This window comes from Otolemur garnettii, unplaced genomic scaffold, assembly GCF_000181295.1.
Source record: "Otolemur garnettii isolate 467f Iridium unplaced genomic scaffold, OtoGar3 scaffold00100, whole genome shotgun sequence".
In the NCBI taxonomy this organism is placed as follows: Eukaryota; Metazoa; Chordata; class Mammalia; order Primates; family Galagidae; genus Otolemur; species Otolemur garnettii.
In genome coordinates this window covers 3,095,023-3,115,502 of record NW_003852495.1, presented here as the reverse complement: position 1 = coordinate 3,115,502, position 20,480 = coordinate 3,095,023, and the positions used below count along the sequence as shown (strand labels likewise).

At 34.3% G+C, this 20,480-nt stretch overlaps 1 protein-coding gene across 1 annotated transcript in view; it reads left to right on the top strand.

Annotated features, from left to right (window-relative positions):
* Window positions 1-16,682, top strand: part of STK17B (serine/threonine kinase 17b) — a 31,184-nt gene extending 14,502 nt beyond the window's left edge. The window contains exons 3-8 of the mRNA XM_023516888.1: window positions 1-95; window positions 6,727-6,871; window positions 8,867-8,993; window positions 10,782-10,830; window positions 11,947-12,126; window positions 16,097-16,682. Coding sequence (XP_023372656.1) covers window positions 1-95; window positions 6,727-6,871; window positions 8,867-8,993; window positions 10,782-10,830; window positions 11,947-12,126; window positions 16,097-16,379 — 879 coding nt within the window. The 3' untranslated portion in view covers window positions 16,380-16,682. The remainder of the gene's footprint in view (window positions 96-6,726; window positions 6,872-8,866; window positions 8,994-10,781; window positions 10,831-11,946; window positions 12,127-16,096) is intronic.
* The last annotated feature ends 3,798 nt before the right edge of the window (window positions 16,683-20,480 follow it).

Here is a 20,480-nt window from a genome sequence, read left to right as displayed (position 1 = left end):
ATTGCTGTGCTTGAATTGGCCAAGTCTTGTCCCCGAGTTATTGATCTTCATGAGGTCTATGAAAATGCAAGTGAAATCATTTTGATATTGGAATAGTAAGTATACACTTAAGTAAGTTTAAGTAAATTTATGGTACCTATTTTAATTGGTATGATAAGGTCACTTGAAAGGTCAAGAGTGAGAATGATAAAAGTATGACAAGAACTTTTGAAGATTCCTATTGATAAAATATTAGAGGGATAATAGTTTTATTGAAATATTTTCGCAAGGCTAAATGTACATCCTCACATAGACAAGAACCAATTAATAGCATAAAATAAGCAAATGACAGCACAGTGTTTGGGGAATGTGGTGAAATGAATATGCTTTTATTTTTTTTAAATGGCTAATTGAGTTTTTCTAGAGAACAATCTGATGGGCAACTAGAAGTCATCTCATTTATGTTTTGTCCATCTATGTGAAAACTACCTCTAAGGAAATAATCCAAGGAGAATGTAAAAGTAAACTGCATAAAGGTATACCTAGTGCATTATTAAATAAACACATTTTAGTATGTGTGATGTGCAAAACAGTATGTTAGGAATTATAACATAAGAAATAGAACATATCGCTTGTCACACGTCAGTGAAAAACTGAAAATACCCATATATTCTACAATTCACCAGGTAGTGGGGATAGAGATAGTTAAGGTAACTGGTTTGTTAACCGGTATATTGACATGTGACTCTTAAATAGCACCTCAGTTGCATGATCACCTCGCACGTTATTACAAGTATCTAAAATGTGTGTCTGAACATCTTCAACAATTGGAAGAGATCAAGTGAATTTATGTTTAATATGTTTTAGGTCCTGATAGTTTTAAATAAGCCTACTTTATAGTATAGTAAAGAGGTAAGTATTTATTTTGGTAAAAAATGTATTGATAACTATGGTAATTCTTTTTAGTAGCTAACCTACTTCATTGTCTCTTTGAATTTAAAAGTCTACATGTATTAGCCTTATATTAGTATTCAGTTATATTTATTAAAAAAAAATCAATGTTTTGTGGCAGGAGAAATTGCCCGGAATCAACTTGTAGATGAAAATGCTGATGTTACAAAACATTAAACTGATAGGTAGTTCATTTAAAAATGTATAGTGTTAAAATATATCTCAGAACACCAAGATAACACCATAATAAGGGCTGTTTTATTATATAGAAACTTCAAAATAAGTTAGAATTTCAGAAAAGGCCAGGATGCTACCAGTCTGATTTCATTGTTCATACATTTGTGATTAATTTTGTCAGAGATTCTTCTGCTGACTTTTAAAAAGTTATTGGTGTGACATTTGCGTGTTTGAAGTGTGTGCAAGTAGCTAACATTTTTCAAAAACAGTAATGGAATACTAGGTTTAGAGGGTGAATATACATAAGAACTTTGACTACTTTCATAATATCTTTTTAGGCGATATCTAAACAGCAGAACAAAATACATCAGATAGTTTTGAAACATTTTATGGATGGACCTTGTTCCTACTCTGAAAAGTTGATCAGGTACCTTACCCAGTGTACTGGCAGAACTGTTACTGATCTCTGTACCTCTGGCCGAAATGTAGCAAGCATCCATCACATGTTTGTGTAGATTAATATATTAATTTCTTACCAGAGCAGCTAAGACCTATTAATTTATTGCTTAATTACTGTGTCTACACCAGTTTGGGGATGGCATTGTCACATTCTGTAGTCTCAGCTGAGGGAAGAAGTTTGGTCAGACAGGTTTACTTGTTTTTAAGGTGGCATAATTTTTGGATGGTGAAAATAGTGGGATCTTTAATAACTGTTAACAGTTTGATTCCTTCCTCAAACCATCCATACTCATTTTTTCTTCTCTCCTTTTTTTTATTTTATAAAATTTCAAGTCCACAGAAAGGTTGAAAAAAAATAGTACAATTAACAGCCTTGTACTCTTCACTTTGGTTCACCAGTTGTTAACCTTTTGGCACATTTGCTGAAGCATTGGAAAGTTATAAGTATTATGATATTTCTCCTTTCCATGCTGAAATATTTATTCCATAGGATAAGATCATTATTCTGTATAATCAAAAATGATTTTGGGAGGTGCCTGTGGCTCAAGGAGTAGGGCACCGGCCCCATATGCCAGACGTGGTGGGTTCAAACCCAGCCCCGGCCAAAAACAGCAAAAAAAAATGTTTCAATGTGACAAATTTCTTGTCACATGGAATATCCTACATTTTGGATTTATCTGATTGTTTCTGAATGATTAGATTTAAGTTAAACACTTTTGGGTGAGAGGACAGTACAGGTAATGATGTTTGTTTATCAAGTCACATCAGGTAGCAGTGACATCAGGTTGTTTCATCATTGGTTTTGTTAAATTTGACCATGGTTAAGGTCTAGTTTGCCAGCTTCTCTATTGTAAAGGAATATTTTTCCTTTGTAATTCATAAATAATCTGTGTAGTGATTATTAATCTATGTGAATATTTTACGTTTCAGTCAGTGATTTCAGTAACCATTGATATACTTGTTTGAATTAGTTGTTATAATGGATATCAGAAAATGGTGATTTCTGTTTTTCCTTCTAAATTTATTAAACCAGATTCTTCTATAAAGAAGGGCTTTTGTCCCTGTCACTATTCATGATTTTGTTAATTAAAGTAACAAATGACATTAATTTAAAATAATCTATTGTGTTTTAATTAGTGGGTTATAATGTTTCTGCCACTATTTTTTTCGTGATCAAATGGTCCTAAGTTGATCAGTTCAAGCTATTTCCTGTGTCCTTTTGATATGATGTCTTCAGTATTTGAGAGCATCCTTGCTTTATGCACACCAAGATTCATCTTGTTCATCTTGTTTCTTCCCAGCCCAGACCTGCAATTAGCCATCTCTTAAGAAGCGGGGAGTGGGATTTAGAAATCAAGATACAAGTGTTGAACATGCCCATTTTTAATGGAATACTATTATTTCTGGGCCTTTTCTAAGAACAGTGGTAACAAATCCATTTACTTTTATCTCTCCAGTTCAAGTTTATTAAGGGTATTTGTTCAGAATTATATATTAATATATGCATTTGTTTCTGTTTATATTCAGTGTTAGGATTTGATTTTTTAAATCCTTTTTCATTTATTATTTTGAAATGGTAAAAAAAAAGGATTGCATGATTCAAAACTCAAAGATATATAAAGATACATACATTATACTGCAAAATCTTGCTCCCATTCCTATTCTCTCTACTCTTTCCCCACAAACATTTATAGGTAACCATGTTTATTCATTTCTGGTTCATGGTTTATGTGTTTCTTTTTGCAAATATAAGCAAATTTGTATATATTTCCCTTTCTTGCTTAAAGTAGCCTATTATATGTATTCCTTTTTCCCTTGCCTTTTCGTTTACTTATCATTATATTGCAGAAATAATTCTATATTAGTTCATAGGCATCTTTCTTGCAATTATCATCATGGCTTTTTAAAAAAATGTCTGCATAGTACTTCATTGTGTGGTTGGACTGTGCTTTATTCAGTCAGGCTTGCATGGAGAAGCCTTATGTGTGGAGGTTAGCTCTAGGGTAAATTCCTAGAGATATGATTGCTGAGTCAAAGAGTAAACGCATATGCAATTGAATTAGATGTCAAATTTCCTTCCATATGAATGACACAGTCACTTTAAAAAAGGCACTTTCTTGAAATTATTACATTGCTAATTATACAAATCTATTTACACCTTTCTTTTGGGACTACTGCAGCTACTTTTGGATCTACGACAGATCTGAGAGATCTGCTTTCTTTTTGCTTTTGTGTTTTGTTTTGCCTTCACTTAATGTAAACCTATTTTTTGAACCAAATTATGTTGTTTACTTTTGTGAATTAATTGTAATTTCTTGCCCTCGGCTTGTCAATTTTAAACAATTATTAAATCTCTCTTTTTATCTTAATATTTAGTTCACAGGAAAGTATTTTGCTGCTGAGTAGAAACTCTAAATTTTTTTTAGTTCTTTCTTTGATTATTTCTTTGAAAAGTAATATACATGCTATTTTTCTGGAAGGTAATATTAGGTATGTTTCTAAATTGGAGGAGAAATTTGACATACTTGAGTCATCCCATCCTGACTCTCTATGAGGCTGTTTTAAAAGTGTATTTAAATAAATTATATACAAAGATTTTTTTAAGCTTCTATAAGGAAGGTGTTATCTAATTGGACATATTAAGTTTTTAGTGATGAATTTTGAGCCAACTAAAATTGATTATAAAGAACACTTATTATTGTTTTGAGAACATAGCACAAAATCTTTGTTCTGGAAATAGTGACGATCAGAAGGGGAACTGGCTAATATTCACTAGCCACAGTCTGCAATTATTTAGAAGAGAAAAAGAAATAATGCTTTTCCATTGTCAAGAAATTATAAATTGTGTTTATTAAATACCTTTAAGTAAAGGTATTTTACTTAATACCTTTTATAAATCGGTATTTATAAATACCGATTATAAATCCAACAGAAAATGATGGAGTCCATAACAAAAACATGCAAAATAGAAAGACTTATTTTCTGGAATGATCTCACTTAATCACCAGAGCAAAACATTTTATATCATCTTAGCAATTTCAGCAGTAATGTATGTTGAGCATTTGCTGTGTGGCAGGCACTGTGATGAGTGCATTATCTGTATTCTCATGTAATTTTTAAAACAAATTTCCAAAAGGAGAGGTTGGTATTCGTGTCACATGTGCTAGTTAATACTCTGTGTAGTTTCTTTCCAGAATAAAATTCCCTGGGCTCTGTTTTCCTTATTTGCATAGGAATATAATTTTAAAAGAGACTCAATATAAAAATTACAAACTATTTCATTTGAGCCACTAGAAATACATGCTCATTTTAAAAATCTTTGCCATGGCTTTCCAAAGCTGTATGACTAAATTTATAATTTGGGGGTAATTGAGATATTACTTTGTTTTACTGAAAATCTTGAGTCTGGTACCCACAGAAATTCATCATTTTGGACAGGAAAATATTCTGATTTTAATCTTTTATGTTAACTTTATTTTTGTTATGTTGTAAGAGTCTTTCTAAAAGATAGTCTCAGCTTCCCTATTACCTACTAATTTTTAAACTGCTTCAGAAAGCTATAAAAGGCTGATGTAGATGTAGCCAGTGGATGGCACGTATGTTTACATGACAGTGTAACCCACACTAAAGTACTGTTGTCACATACATTCCCACATAACACACATACAAACACATCAACAAATGAATGCAAACACTGTTAACTTGCAATCAAGGCACTGTGCACAGCGGGCCAGACCGAAGTCACAGGGAGTTGCTATTTTCCACTTTGTTTATGACACTGCAGCAAAAGCTCCAAGGACCACTGAGAAGGAATACACGTATAAGCTCCAATGTTGCTTCAGTCCTACCCTGCCCACCAAAACGCCCTATAAAGTCATGAGAAATTAACTGTAATATCTTCTTCAGGGAAGCATGGTAAAGACAATTTGAGTATCGAAAAATTTAGTTTGCTACTATGTTTATAGTAGTGAACTCCAAACTCAAGTATAGGAAGAAAATTTTAGAGATTAGCCTTTTTTTAAATCTAAAATAGATCTGAATTCTTCCTGTGTACAGCAACATAAAGTGTTTAGGTAAGAAACTCATCCTTAGGACGGGTACAGTGGTTCATGCCTGTAATCCCAGCACTCTCCGGAGGCTGAAGCATGAGGATTGCTTGAGCTCATGAGTTCAAGATCAGCATGAACAAAAAAATCCAATTAACTGGGCATCATGGCATATACCTGTTGTCCCAGCTACTCTAAGGCTGAGGCAGGAGAATCGCCTGAGCCCAGGAGCCTGAAGTTGCAGTGCGCTATGATGATGCCATTGCAGTCTACCTAGGACAACAGAGCAAAACTCTGTCTCTAAAAAACAAAACAAAAACGAAACAAAACAATTCATTGTTGAATTTTCACTCAATTTCCATTTCTACCAAGGATAGAATGCCATGGTGTCAGCCTACCTCACAGCAACTTCAAACTCCTGAGATCAAACAATCCTCCTGCTTTGGTCTCTTGAGTAGCTGGAAGTACAGGCTCCCACCACAATGCCCAGCTGATTTTTCTATTTTTAGAAGAGATGGGGTCTCCCTGTTGCTCAGGCTGGTCTCAAATTCCTGAGTTCAAGGAATCCTCCCATCTCAGCCTCCCAGAGTACTAGGATTAACAGGTGTGACCATAGTACCTGGCCTTCATTTTGGAATGCTTTATGATTATTTACAATATGACCTTTTACAAATTGTTTAACCTAATTGTACTTGTTTCTTCATCTGTAAAATCAAAGTAATAACCACCTACCTCACTTGTTTGTCAGGTTCAAAATAGATGATATTCATACACATATATGCACATATATATAGGTATGGAACAGAGCAGAGCACCAAGTGGTAGCTGCTATTTTTATTATTTTTATTGCAGCATTACAGCAGACTACAACAACATTGGATTATAATGCAATTCAATTTTATTTATTAAATATGTAAGTATTAGTACCCAGAATTTAAAATAGTCTAATCATTTATTTTCTTCTTTAAAAACCCATCTCTCCCCTGCCCTAAGGACATACTATATGTATGCGTAGATGCTATGTGTCTTTTACTTAACAGATATACAGTATTAAAAAGTTTTCATTTTTAGGTGAATGATATTTCAAGTTTTTCTTCTTTGAATTTTCTTTAAGTGCTGCAGGTGGAGAAATTTTCAACCTGTGTTTACCTGAGTTGGCTGAAATGGTTTCTGAAAATGATGTTATCAGACTTATTAAACAGATACTTGAAGGAGTTTATTATCTACATCAGAATAACATCGTCCACCTTGATTTAAAGGTAATGTACCATGTGATTTAAATTAACACAATATCTGTGTCCTTTCTGTACTCTTAGTATGTGCAGCTGTAACTGGTATTGACAAGAAACAACAAATCATGGTCATCTAGACTGCACTGGGTGTGCTCTTTGCTTACCCACATGCTACGTGACCTTAATTTTCTATTGGCAGATAGGAGAGAACTACCATATGTAAACAGCTCAAATTAATTGCTGGGTTCTTAAAATGCATCATTCCATATGTTTTAATCCTGCAATCATTCCACTCCTCCCACCCTTAGAGTCACATTCTGGACCTTTTTACCTATAAAGCTGTCTATCCTTGAAACACTCAGTTACAGTCCCCATCACTGAAGATAAGCTCCCTGTAATCCTCATTCCTTTGCTCCCATTATTCTCGTTCATTTTTGTCTTGAAACTTTTAGTCTTTTGGCTTCTTCCAGATCATTCAGGCTCCCTACCCAATTTCTAAAACCCCAGCCTCTCTTATCCTTTTTCCTTTTTCTTCCTTTCCAGCCATCCAAAGGACCTTAAAGTCTAAATCAGTCTGTCTCTTGGTTTTTAAATGCTGGAGTCTACTCTTCCTATGTAGTTTCCCTGCATGATCCTTTGGCTTCCACTACCACTTTCATAATAATAATTCCAAAATCTCCATCCATAGCCTGGACCTCTTTCCTAATTTCTAACTCCTCTGATTGCTTTTATAAAAGAAAAAAAAAATCTGTACTTTTATATTGGGGCCTCCTGTGGGGGAGCAATATTTACCATGTAACATTTCTGCAGTTTCCCTTATTGACAAGGTATGGGAAAATAAGCAACATAGTAAACACCAAGAGACTCATGCTCCCATTAGCTTCCTCTTGGATCTTTCTCCTGCTAAAGACAATCCAAAGGCATTATGTAGCATCATGCAGCTATTGAAGTCAGGCTAGTATGTAAATCTGGCTTTTTAACTCTTATCTTTTCTTCTGTAATGATATCTGTGCTTTAATAGTAAAGAAGCATAAGATTTTCCCAAAGTAAAAGGACTATGTGTTATTTTGAGGTAGATGCAGTGGCTCATGCCTGTAATCCTAGCACTATGGGAGGTTGAGGTGAAGGATCTCTTGAACTCAGGAGTTCAAGACCAACCTGAGCAGGGAAGAAAGACCCCCATCACTACAGAAAATAGAGAAATTAGCTGGACATGGTGGCACATGTCTATACATACATCCCAGCTACTCGAAAGGTTGAGGCAAGAGGATTGTTTGCCAGGCTTTCGAGGTTGTAGTGAGCTATGATGCAACTGTACCATAGCTAGAGTGACAGAGTAAGACTGTTTAAAAAAAATAAAAAGAGAGACAATTATAATCCTTTGCACAGACATTGGGAGCAGCACACTGGGAAGGTGTATAGGCAGCAGAACCTTGTATCAGGCTTTAGGCCTGCAATAGTATAGCATAGTCACACAGTTCTAGGAGACAGTGGATGAGATATACCATGCATCTTATTGTCTAAGATAAAACCTGGGAACAGTCATACCCAGAACCATCACACCGTACTGTACCATTTTGTGTTTCTGGAATTCTATGCATGTTCATTCCTTCATGCCTTCCTCTGTTCTGTTTCTCAGAGTACCTTTCTAACCAGCATACTCTCTGTCATCCTTTTAGACTCAGCTAAAGCATCGTCTGTGCTAAAAAAAGCCTTCTGAATTTCTTACGGGCAGTCTTATCTTAGTCTTATCTTTGCTTCTGGATTGTCTGTATCTCATAATCAATCTATCTATCTGTCTGACTGACTTTTCTTCCAAACCTAGACTCCTTTTTAAGTGTATTTTTGACCGTATGCATCACTGAGTGATAGCTCCTCACAAGTAGTGAATCAGTAAATGTTTGATGAATGACTCAATGAAATGAAAAGTATGCAATAAATTCCATGGAATTTTCCTGCATTCCGAGACTGGTGTTCTTTTATTGTGTATTACTTATCACTTTCTTGTTGTGCTTTCTTTAGCCACAGAATATATTATTGAGCAGCATATATCCTCTTGGAGACGTAAAAATTGTAGATTTTGGAATGTCTCGAAAAATAGGGAATGCATGTGAACTTCGGGAAATCATGGGAACACCAGAATACTTAGGTAAGAATTTCCTTGTATTTTTCATACCGTTTTGAAGTTTATTAAGTAAAGGATACCTCTATAAAAATATGTATTTTAGAGCATGTAATTCCAGGATTAAGTTACTGTGAGTATTTTAATGCATTGAAACTTGGTTATGACACATTTAAATGAGCTGTAGTGAATGTAACAGTATTTATTGAGTAGATCTAATTTCTGTTTCTCTCTGGTCCCAACTCTGTAGCTGTTTATGATACAGTATCTTCAGTTTTACAGGGATTTTTAGCAGGATAACTCATTTTTGTTTCTTGCTACTGCTTAAAATATTAGTATGAGGTTTTGCACAGGGTTGTGAAGGAAGGGTTTTGAAGAAGGGTGCCAGAAACAACCTATGATTCTAGGCATATTGTACAAAGTCAGTAAATCAGATCATGCATTGAAAGGTTATAAGCTGTGCAAAGCAGCATATAAATTTAAAGTATTTTAATGTATATATATTGTATAGTAATATTCTTTTTATAGTTTTTGTAGTTGCTTATATTGATATCCCCGTGAGGGCATTGAAAAATGCAGTTAAACAGTACAGGTGCCACTCAGCAAGGCAGCTCTCATTCCCAGTAGAGAAAAGACAAAGTCAATTAGTAACTCAAAGTACTAACAGAGGCTGTTGTAGCCTAGAATAAATGTAGTTGTTGATAATGTAGCTCAAAGAAGTGTGTGAAAGGTTGTAGGTGGTTAAATGGAAGCTGACGATATATATGACTCAAAGGCTTTATTTAACAAAGATGTTAGGCTTTAAGAAACAGTTTTTCTTTTCTTTCTTTCTTTTTTTTAATTTTGAGACAAGAGTCTTACTTTGTCACCCCTGATAGAGTGCCATGGCGTCATGGCTCACAGCAACCTCAAACTCTTGGGCTCAAGCAATTCTCTTGCCTCAGCCTCCCAAGTAGCTGGGACTACAGGCGCTGGCCACAATGCCCAGCTATTTTTTTTTTTTTTTTTTTTGAAGAGATGAAGTCTTGCTCTGGCTCAGGCTGGTCTTAAACCTGTGATCTCAGGCAATCTGCCCACTTCAGCATCCCAGAATGCTAGGATACAGGTGTGAGCCACTGCACCCAACCAAGAAACAGTTTTCCTATAGAGAAATTATGAAGCCATATTGTAAAATAAGAAAGTTATTTTTCAATCATAAATCCTAGTTTGGCCTTTATTAATTTGAAATATATGGTAATGTTTAGAAGTATAGAGAATTATTTTGTACTTTTTTGGCAAAGGAAGAGATAGTAGAAGATTAGTTGCTTAGGAAATGAGGTTTTTAATAGTTTCAGAGGAATATTTAACTTACTTAAAAATCTAGCATTTTCAAGAATCATGATTTGTTCATAATGTCATTGCAGGTGTACATGATCCTGTTGACCCTAAAGAAAATTTTAAATCAGTCTAATAAAGTAATACAAATTAATTCTCAATAAAATAATTTAAACTAAAATTTTAAAAAGATTCTAGCTTCTGACATTTTACTTCTTCATTAAAGTCTTATTTGGAATTAATCTTAATGAGTTGGGTTTTTTTAATATAGCTACCAGTTCAAGAATATTATTAGTGCTTTTGAACCATCTGATAATATAATTTGGTCAATGTTCGAGCTGTTTCAGCATCTAACTACAAGATAATTAATAGTATGCTCAATTTCTGTTGATCTTATATCATTAGGCTTTCCAAAATTAAATTCAGTTGTAATTTAATATAAATTAATTTCATGTTTGGAAATTTGTAAGTATCGAATTTGAATTTTATTTTCTCATTCAGCTCCAGAAATCCTGAACTATGATCCCATTACTACGGCAGCAGATATGTGGTAAGATTTTGTTCATGACCCAAATGTCTTTATTGAAAGTTGGGAAATATATATGCTGGGGGTTTTGATTCCAGGTATAGATAATCTTTATTCTAAAGATTTTGAGTATCATTATTATGCTCCAGGAAAATACTTGTCCATTCTTTTTAAGTAAGAATTAGGTTTTGTCAAAGGTACAAAAATAAGTAGAAAAATCCCTTTCTGCGATGAAAACTCAGTTGAGTAAGAGAACAAACTAATTGCAGTAGACTGCTACATATTCTGTAATAAAGGTATTCTGAACTGCTTAATAGGCATGGAAAAAGCAACAGACATGGCACTGCTAGGTTCTAGCTCACAATGAGAGACATCTGATGTAGGTGTGGAAAAACTAGAAGAAGGTATCTACTAAGCAAAAAAATGAGGTCAGGTCCACTTGAGAGTTGAGTTTTATGAGATTACATCTCTAGGGAACTATCTTTTATGGCTAGCACAGACAGAATATGATGGAGAGCAGAACCAGAACTGATACTGGAGCTTTGGTTGGGACCACAGAGGGGTCTGACTGATGGGCTGAATGGAATAGGTCGTCTCTGTGTTCCATGGAAGTATTTATGGGTTTGCCCAGAAAAAAAGATCTCTGGCCAACTAAGTTTGCAAAACATGTACCGTGTTGGTTTTTTCTGGCTTTGAGGTGCCAAACTTTTCATTAACATACTTAAAAATGTGAAAAATTTTGTGGTGAAAAAATTTGCTTGCCCAACTTTGTGCTTTGCCAAAATTGCACCTTCTATTGACATAGAGCCCCTTATAGATCATTCCTGTGTCCTTGAACACCAGTTAGGGAACACTGTGGCAGCTTCGTGTGCTTGACAGAAGGTGTCTGTGTGAAGGGGAGACTTTAGGTATAATGATAAATATTTAATGTGTTGTATTGTATTATATTAATGCTATATAGTACACAATTAAGGTAACACAATTAGTTTTAGTAACATTATAGGAACTTTGAAAAGCAGTTTAAATCTGTAGTTTGTAGTTTTGAGGACAGGAATATGTAGAGTCACTCCTTTATCCTTTATATAAATGTCTTAAAATTAACATACATTTTAAGTTCCCTCTTTCCTCTATCTTTTTCAGGAATATTGGTATAATAGCATATATGTTGTTAACTCATACATCACCATTTGTGGGAGAAGATAATCAAGAAACATACCTCAATATTTCTCAAGTTAATGTAGATTATTCAGAAGAAACTTTTGCATCAGTTTCACAGCTGGCCACAGATTTTATCCAGAGCCTTTTAGTAAAAAATCCAGAGTAAGTTATAGCCTTAGTTTGTTTAAGTACTATTATAAACTAATTAATATTTGTCTGTTAAGAAAGATGTATTCTAATATAGTATTAAATTATTAGAAGGATGCTCGTTTCAGGTAAAATGGGGAAAGAGATGGTATGAAGGATCATTAACAAATAAATAACTTCAAATATAAAATAAAGCAGGAGATTTTGGAGTAAATGAAAGAGTTGGGTTATTTCTCTTTCATTCCTGAAATTCTCTAAAATAATTAGAAATAGAAAGGTCACAGTACAGATGGTTTATTATGATAAAAATTTCAGTATGAGTGATTTGTAGTTGTATGTACAAACTACTGATTGGACAATCTTGAGGGGCTAGATGTCCTTTGACAGTCTGTTAAGAGCGGAGTTTAAACCCTGGTTCAGGACTCTGCCTATTCATTGTCAGCCTCAAGACAAGATAAGGCAAAGCTGACCCTTTTTTCCCTAAATATCAACTCTTTTTTTTTGAAACAAAGTCTCACTTTATTTCCCCTGTAGAGTCCTGTGGTGTCATAGCTCACAGCAACCTCAGACTCTTGGAGAATCAAGCGAATCTCTTGTTTCAGCCTCCCAAGTAGCTGGGACCACAGGCGCCCACCGCAACACCTGCTATTTTTAGAGTCAGGATCTCGAACCTGTGAACTCAGGCAACCCACCTGATCTGCCTCCAGAGTGCTAGGATTACTGGCATGAGCCACCTGGCCTGTTTACTTTAAAATGGCCTGGCTACCCATAATATAGAAGCTAGCTGTAATGCAGCACCTTCTGCTACAATCCTGATTATCTTACTTTTTCTGTCTTTAATATCTGACAATTACTTTATCTCCTAGAGGACTCAGTTTCCTTATCAGTTTAAAAAGAAGGAAGGAAGGTGATTGGTAAGCTCTCACCTAAGGTGTACAAGGTAAGGGTATACAGCACACGCGCCCCCCCAGGTGAAGAACTCAACTGCAATTTGAACTTTACCTAAGAAAACACAAATAATGCAACCTAATCATTTGTACCCTCAGATTAATCTGAAATTAAAAAATAAAATAAATTTATAGGTTTCTTAACTATTTTATTGGCTTCTTGCAAGTCCAAACAAATTCTCACTGGTAGTATTTTAGACATAAATAGTTATTTAATAGAAATAGTAATAATTCTGTAGTTTCCATTTATAAGCAATTTTTATATTCTTAAATTTTTTTTTACTGAGATTCTAAAATATTTATAAGCATATTAATTTTTTAATCAGAAAAAACTGAACATATAATACCAAGGAAACATATCCAAGTGATAATGGTGGTTGGTTAAATTTGGAGTTATGAGTGTAGGTGTTTGAGTTATGAGTGTAGGTGTTTGAGTTATGAGTGTAGGTGTTTCCCTTTCTTTTGAAAAATTATGATTTGTTATTTTTGTTGTTTGTTTGTTTTCTTTTGAGACAGAATCTTACTCTGTGCCCTGGCTGGAGGGCAGTGGCTTATTATCAAAGTTTACTAAAACCTCTTAACTTCTGGCCTCAAGCAATCCTCCTGCCTCTGCCTCCTGAGTAGCTGGGACTACAGGCATGTTGCCACCATGACCAACTAATTTTTCTATTTTTTGTTGAGATAAGGGAGTCTCACTTTCCTGTTCAGGCTGGTCTTGAACTCTTTGGAACTCCTTAGCCTCCCAGAGTCCTAGGATTATAGATCTGAGCCACCATACTCAGCCAAATTATGATATTTGACTATAGAAAATACATTTTAAAAACTCAAAGTGTTGGGTAAACATTGATGACTCGTCTTTGTTTTTAAGATTTAGCAGTTATTGTTAAGAATACAAAAGAATGATAAAGAATATAAATTACTCAGATATATTTTTCTCCCAAGGGCTAGTAAATCTAGAAGATTTTATAATTTTACTGATCTGTATTTGTTAGGCTAATATGTGTTCTCAAGTTTTTTGACTAGATTATCATCTATAAGCTCAATGATAAATTGCATTTTTAGCACATGTCAGAATTAAATTCTAGGTACTTTGTTTTTTTATCTTTTAGTAATCACAAGTAAGGGACACTTATATATGAAATGAATTCACATGTAAGCAGGCATCAGACATGGAGACAACGAGGCAATGCAAAAGCTTCCTTTTCCTTGATTTCTTTCATTTATTCTGTCTTCAGGTATAGTTCAAGCAAACAATATTATAACATATTTGCTTACTAGCTGTGTTTATGGAATATTTTTCACTTGAACTGAACAGTGTTGTTTTATTTATTCTTTTTAACTTTTTTTTTTCCTTCAGTTTTTGCCCAGGGCTGGGTTTGAACCCGCCACCTCTAGCATATGGGGCCGGCACCCTACTCCTTTGAGCCACAGGTGCTGCCCACTTTTTAACCTTTTTTATTTTAAAATATTAAGGGGTTACAAATGTTTTTGTTACATAGATTGTTTCAGTTATGCTTGAGTCATGGCTGTAAGTGTGCCTATCGGTTTTATTTCTTAAGATAAACAAATCTGTCATTTACCTAGAAAGTAAGGCAAATATTTTCTTCTGCAGTGAAGGAAATCTCAAAAGTAAGTGACTTCCATTGTTTTCTAGTGAATGGCAAACTGGAATCAAAATTTCTAACTAGAGAAACTAGAGTTATGTGTACTAAAAATTCTTTCTATTATGTTTCAAAAAAAGTTTTGTTGGAAAAAATAAAGCTATTTTTATCTCTCTTCTTATACAAATATAAATTTATGATGGAATAAGGATTTAAGCTAAAAAAATAAAACCATGAAAGTGCCGTAAGAAAACTTACGTTATTTTGTTCATAATCATGAGGAAGATATTAGTAGGATTGAGTAATAGAAGTTATTTAGTCTGGCAGTTAAGCACAATCTTTCAAAATACAAATGCTCAGTAAAATTACCTGTAATTTACCCTATGGAAATAATAGGAGAGGCTGCCCCCCTAAAAGTTTTTTCAGTGTTCATTTCTGCATTATTTATAATACTAAAATGCTGAGGCCAGGTGCAGTGGCTTATGCCTATAATTGTAGCACTCTGAGAGGCGGAGGCAGATGGATTGCCTGAGCTTACAAGTTCGAGACCAGCCTGAGCAAGAGCAAGACCTCATCTCTAAAAATAGCCGGGCACTGTGGTGGGTGCCTGTACTCCCAGCTACTCGAGAGGTTGAGGCAAGAGAATCACTTGAGCCCAAGAGAATCACTTGAGCCCAAGAGTTTGGGGTTGCTGTAAGCTAGGATGCCATGCCACTCTACCAAGGGTTAACAAAGTGAAACTCTCAAAAAAAAAAAAAAATGCTGGAAACATAAATGGGGGTCAGGTTAAATAAATTACGGTCTAAACATATGGAAGAGTACAAAATAGTACAGCTGTTAATGAATATGTTAACTCTGTACAGATGTAGAAAGACACTTGAATTGTTGAGTGGGTGAAGAAAGCAAATTGCAGAAATATATGGAGTATATGAAGCTCCGTGTGTGTGTGTGTGTGCGCGCGCGCGTGCACAAATATGTAGGGAAAATGGCAGGAGGTGGGCTAGGGAATGAGAAAATAGTGAATATAATTTTACTGTTTACCTTCATGGGAGACAACAGTGTAATGTTTAAAAGCATAAGGCCCCACTTGACTGTAACATTTACAAGTTAGGAGATTTGGGGCAAAATCTATGCCTCTTAGTAGTAGCTTTTCTTGTATCTTTTAAATGAGGACAATAATAGTACCCATTTCCTAGGTTTCTTGTGACTTACTAGATAATATATTTGAAACATACAAAAGAGTCCCTGGCATATAATAAGCACTCAGTTTTTTAAAATATTAGCTACTATAATCATTATTATTCTCTTCTGTTTGAATGATAAATTATAACTGTTATTTTCATAATAATTAAAAAATTGGTCTGTAGTCTATCCAACTGAAGACATTTTCCAGTTGATTCTTAGTTCTCAATTTTCCCTTGATGCTTTCTCTCAAAGGAAAAGACCAACAGCAGAGATCTGCCTTTCTCATTCTTGGCTACATCAGTGGGACTTTGGGAACTTGTTTCACCCTGAAGAAACCTCCAGTTCCTCTCAGATTTACGATCATACAGTCAGGGCCTCTGAAGACAAAACTTGCAAATCCTCTTGTAATGGAACCTGCAGTGATCGAGAAGACAAAGAGAACATCCCAGAGGATGGCAGCTTGGTTTCCAAAAGGTGCCGCTTCGATGACTCCTTGCCCAATCCCCAGGAACTCGTTTCAGATTTGCTCTGTTAGCACATCTTTCTTTGATTCATTTGGACTGAATTTGAAATTTTATATCCACTCCAGTGTGAGATTATGGTTTGTAGCTTCATATATGACATGTTTATATTGTAAATGCACTTTTGCATAGATAAATTTAGGAAAGTGTTTTAATGCCAAATTACTTAGTTGCTAGTTTAATTTCCTATCCTGAGATAGCTCTGCAGAGAAGAAAATATTTAAATATGTGACAAAACATAAAATTCTACATGTGAGTTCACTTGTTAATGAAAGAATTCAAGTTCAAGTGAACTTATTGAAATGTTTTTTATATCAGAAAAAAAGTGATTTAGGTTATAGTATGGTTGGTATAAACTGGACAAAATGAAGATATTGGAATTTAAAAGGTTCTCTGAGTCCTATACAATACCTCTGTGACATAATTTATTTAGTAAAATGGTATCAAGTTTATAGATACTCCAGAGACATTTTATAATTGCAATTGTTCTTCAGTGGCACATTTTGAAACTTCATAAGACTTCCATTATATATGATCTATCCTATGAGAGAGGCCTTTTACCCAGAGCAAAGAGGGAACTAGAAATCTGATCGGGGATATTCTCTATACGTTGGAACAGAGAAAGGTGTAGCATGGCTTCATTTTTAACTTAAATACCTTCGGCCCATTCTGAACATATCGTCAGATCTAGCAAGGTCTGCGTGATGGAGAATAGATGGTATGCAAATATAGAGATTTTTTCATCCTCCAGAATTTCTAGAGTAGAAGGTAATAGGTAAAATTAAATGTGTTTTAGAAGGAAATGTTGACAGACTCAGGCAGCTTACTAAATTTTAGGTGTCTTTTATGTCTTAGAGTACAGGCCAGTCTAAAAGTATAGTATAGAGTTCTAAAGGTATACTTTAAAAAATCACAGCACCAGTAGGACTTTTAACACAATGCCAGAACTCCCAGTAGCAAGGTTGATGTGATCATAAAACATGACATCAAGCTCTTCTAAAGTTGGTGGGTAAAATCCTAGTGAGGAGGGGGCTCAGCATAAGGCCTTCTGCAGAATGGCCTTTCAGTGTGGTGTTTTGCTGGGACGAACGTAAGGCAGAGTCAGAGAGAGCAGTGCCCAGTGACTGTGTTCACGCTTGATGGGGGCGGGAAGATTTACTCTTTTGTGGGGTAATCGTTGAAGACTTTTTCTGCTGGTAACCATTAAAAGTATCTTATATTATCATGTTAAGATGTCTGTGTTCTTATGACCATGTTCCTATATCAGAAGAAACTATTTTGACAAAAACACATCAACCTGGTTATTTCACCTTTGAATTGTATAGTGCTTTGAAACCTTTAACTTCTCAAAATTTTCATGACTCCATATTCTTTAGTAATAACTTAAAACTGTTCTTAATGCTTATCAGGTCACTTTATTTAACTAAATAATGAATTCTTTTAACATTTTCAGCCTTTTTTAAGGAAAAGTCATTTCCGTGTGTGTATGTGTGTACATGTGTATATGTACAGGTGTATGTACATATGTGTAGATAGATACAATGTAGTCTTTACATAATTTTCTCTTAGAGATTCTTGGCTGTAGTATATTGTGCTCAACTCAGGTGCCAAAGGAGCTCTCTTTTTATGATATATAAATATACATTTAAATTCCTTAAGAAGTAGTTTGTTGGTCAAGTAAACTAGATATTGCTGAAACTAAATTAACCTCTTGTATATCTAAAACTGATGACTTTTTCTAAATTGTCAATTGTCTATTTACTTGCCTTCAGTGTTAAAATAATGCAGGTAAAGCTTAGCCATTGGGTAATGAGAAGTTGATAACTTTCCTAAAATACCATATATTTTTTTAATTTTTAGAGGAATTATGCCATACCAAAAACTAAAAAGAATTGTTTGAATTTTGAATTAAAAGGTAGTTCTTAAAAAGACATTTTATACCAACTTTCCCTTTCTCTGAGGAATGTTAAAACAGTTTACATGATTCTGATTAGTTAATAGAATACACGAAGTTGTAAATTTCCCTGCCTCTTTTCCTAACATTTTTTTATTGTCAAAAAGCAACCAGTGGTTGCAGAAAAAATGTAAAAATTCATTCTTTGATTGAAATATGGAAATCATTATTTCAAGAGAACTTATTAGCAAATGACTCAGCTCTTATTTTTTTCTCCCTAGATTAAAATAAATATATATTTTATACATATATAAAGCTGATCAGGCATCTCACTCAAGTAGGAATCTAAAGTTCCCCTCTGAGTGAATAGATGTCAGTAACACTTAAACACTTCGGAAAGTAAATGTTAAATTGTGATGATTTTATACAATTTAATTTGTTTTTTGGATAGGATCTCTGGATAGATGAGCTTTTAAAATAGGTGATGTATAGATAAAACTTACAGTTGTCATTTTAATAATTTTTCCTCAGTAAAGTTCACCTTGCTCTGAGCAGTGAAATTATAATGGCACTTTAAAAGAAGTAAGCAGTAACTGTTCTCCAGTCTATGAGATAAGGTGCTTGTGCCAAAATATAAATCAAGACACTGCTTTCTTTATCAAGGAAGTCTTGTTATGAAAAAAAGTCAGCTGAAGCAGTGTGATTGGTGACATAATTGATTTTCATGCTGACACAAGCTCTTTCCTTCATTTTGGACAAATCACAAACAGTTCATAGGCCATATTTTGCATAGCCGTGCTCCAGGCAACATTGATAAATGTTGATATAACTGTTTACATTTCTTCCGTTTATTTTTGAATTTTAAGTTTGATATTTGACTTGGAAACTTGTCCTTATTCATTTTTGTATAAACAATTGTATTTTAATTTCAAATTGTATTAAAAGTATCTGACTTTCAGTTTGGGGGATTATTATCAATTCATAATTTTATGGATGTATTTTAAAGAACAAGAATTATAAATTTTGCATACATTAAAACTCTCATTAAGTAGACATACAAGACATATGACGTTATGATTAATATTTCAGTGGAAAAAAAGTTTATTGTATCAACTTAATGATCCTTCTGGCTAAAAATTAAAAAGCACTTTTTTACACTTGTAGTTGTCTTTTATTCTTAAAAGCTTTCCTGGATATTCTAGCTTTTGACCTAGGTCATCTTTGAACTTCCTTGACAATATAGGTATATTAGATCCTGTCTGTAGGAAAGGCCACATAAATTTGAAAACAAACAAGTTTATTCTCTGCTAATAAGGGATGCATTTAGAAAATATCAATGAATGGCAATGGACTACATGTTAAGCAAAGAGGAACGAGGTGTTCTTCAAGGCATTTATAACCTGCTTGTGAACCAAGGATCAGCCTATTCCCATTATTTGTGGTAGTGATGTCATGTAAAGTTTCCACACTATTTTGTGACTACTGAAGCATTGCTCCTAAGCCCTAGGACTTAGGGGAAATACAGGGCCAGGTTTCTGCAAGGCTCTGTTCATAACACTTTCGTCAACTGATAGTAACATAACCTTGTTCTACATGTGTTTCTGTTTAACGACACTTTCATATGTATTGTTGGTTCATTAACATTGAATTCATGGCCAAGAGCACAGTAACTGTCCCTGAATGAAGCTGACCATATTTTCTCCTTAAAGTACGTCACAGCCTCATTGTGCATAGCAGCACTACACAGAACTTTTCAGTACTGTGCTTTGGGGCCATTTTAAACTATTAAATCACCAACAGAAAGTACAATAATAATAATAATAAAGATACTATGTAGCCCTGAAAAGGACATTTGTCTCACAATGAAACAGCTGAAACAAGAAGGCAGAGCGTCCCGGTGCTCAGCCCCTCATCTGAGAATGAATTGTGTTAGGAGACTCAACTTTTTTACCACAGTAAATACTGTCTACAAATAACCATAAAAGCACCATGAGTGTTTATTTTGGAGTTACAAATGTTGACAAGTAGTTGAATTCACAACTATAGAATCTGTGAATAGTGAAAGTCAACTGTATATGGTAAAATGACCATAAAAATTAGGGAGTGAAGTATGGTGAGAGAAATGATATCCAGGTAAATGAATCTGTAGGAAGGAGAAATTGATACATGTTGGAACTTTTAAATTAGAGGCATTTCTCTTTTTGGTTCTATATTTTCTTTT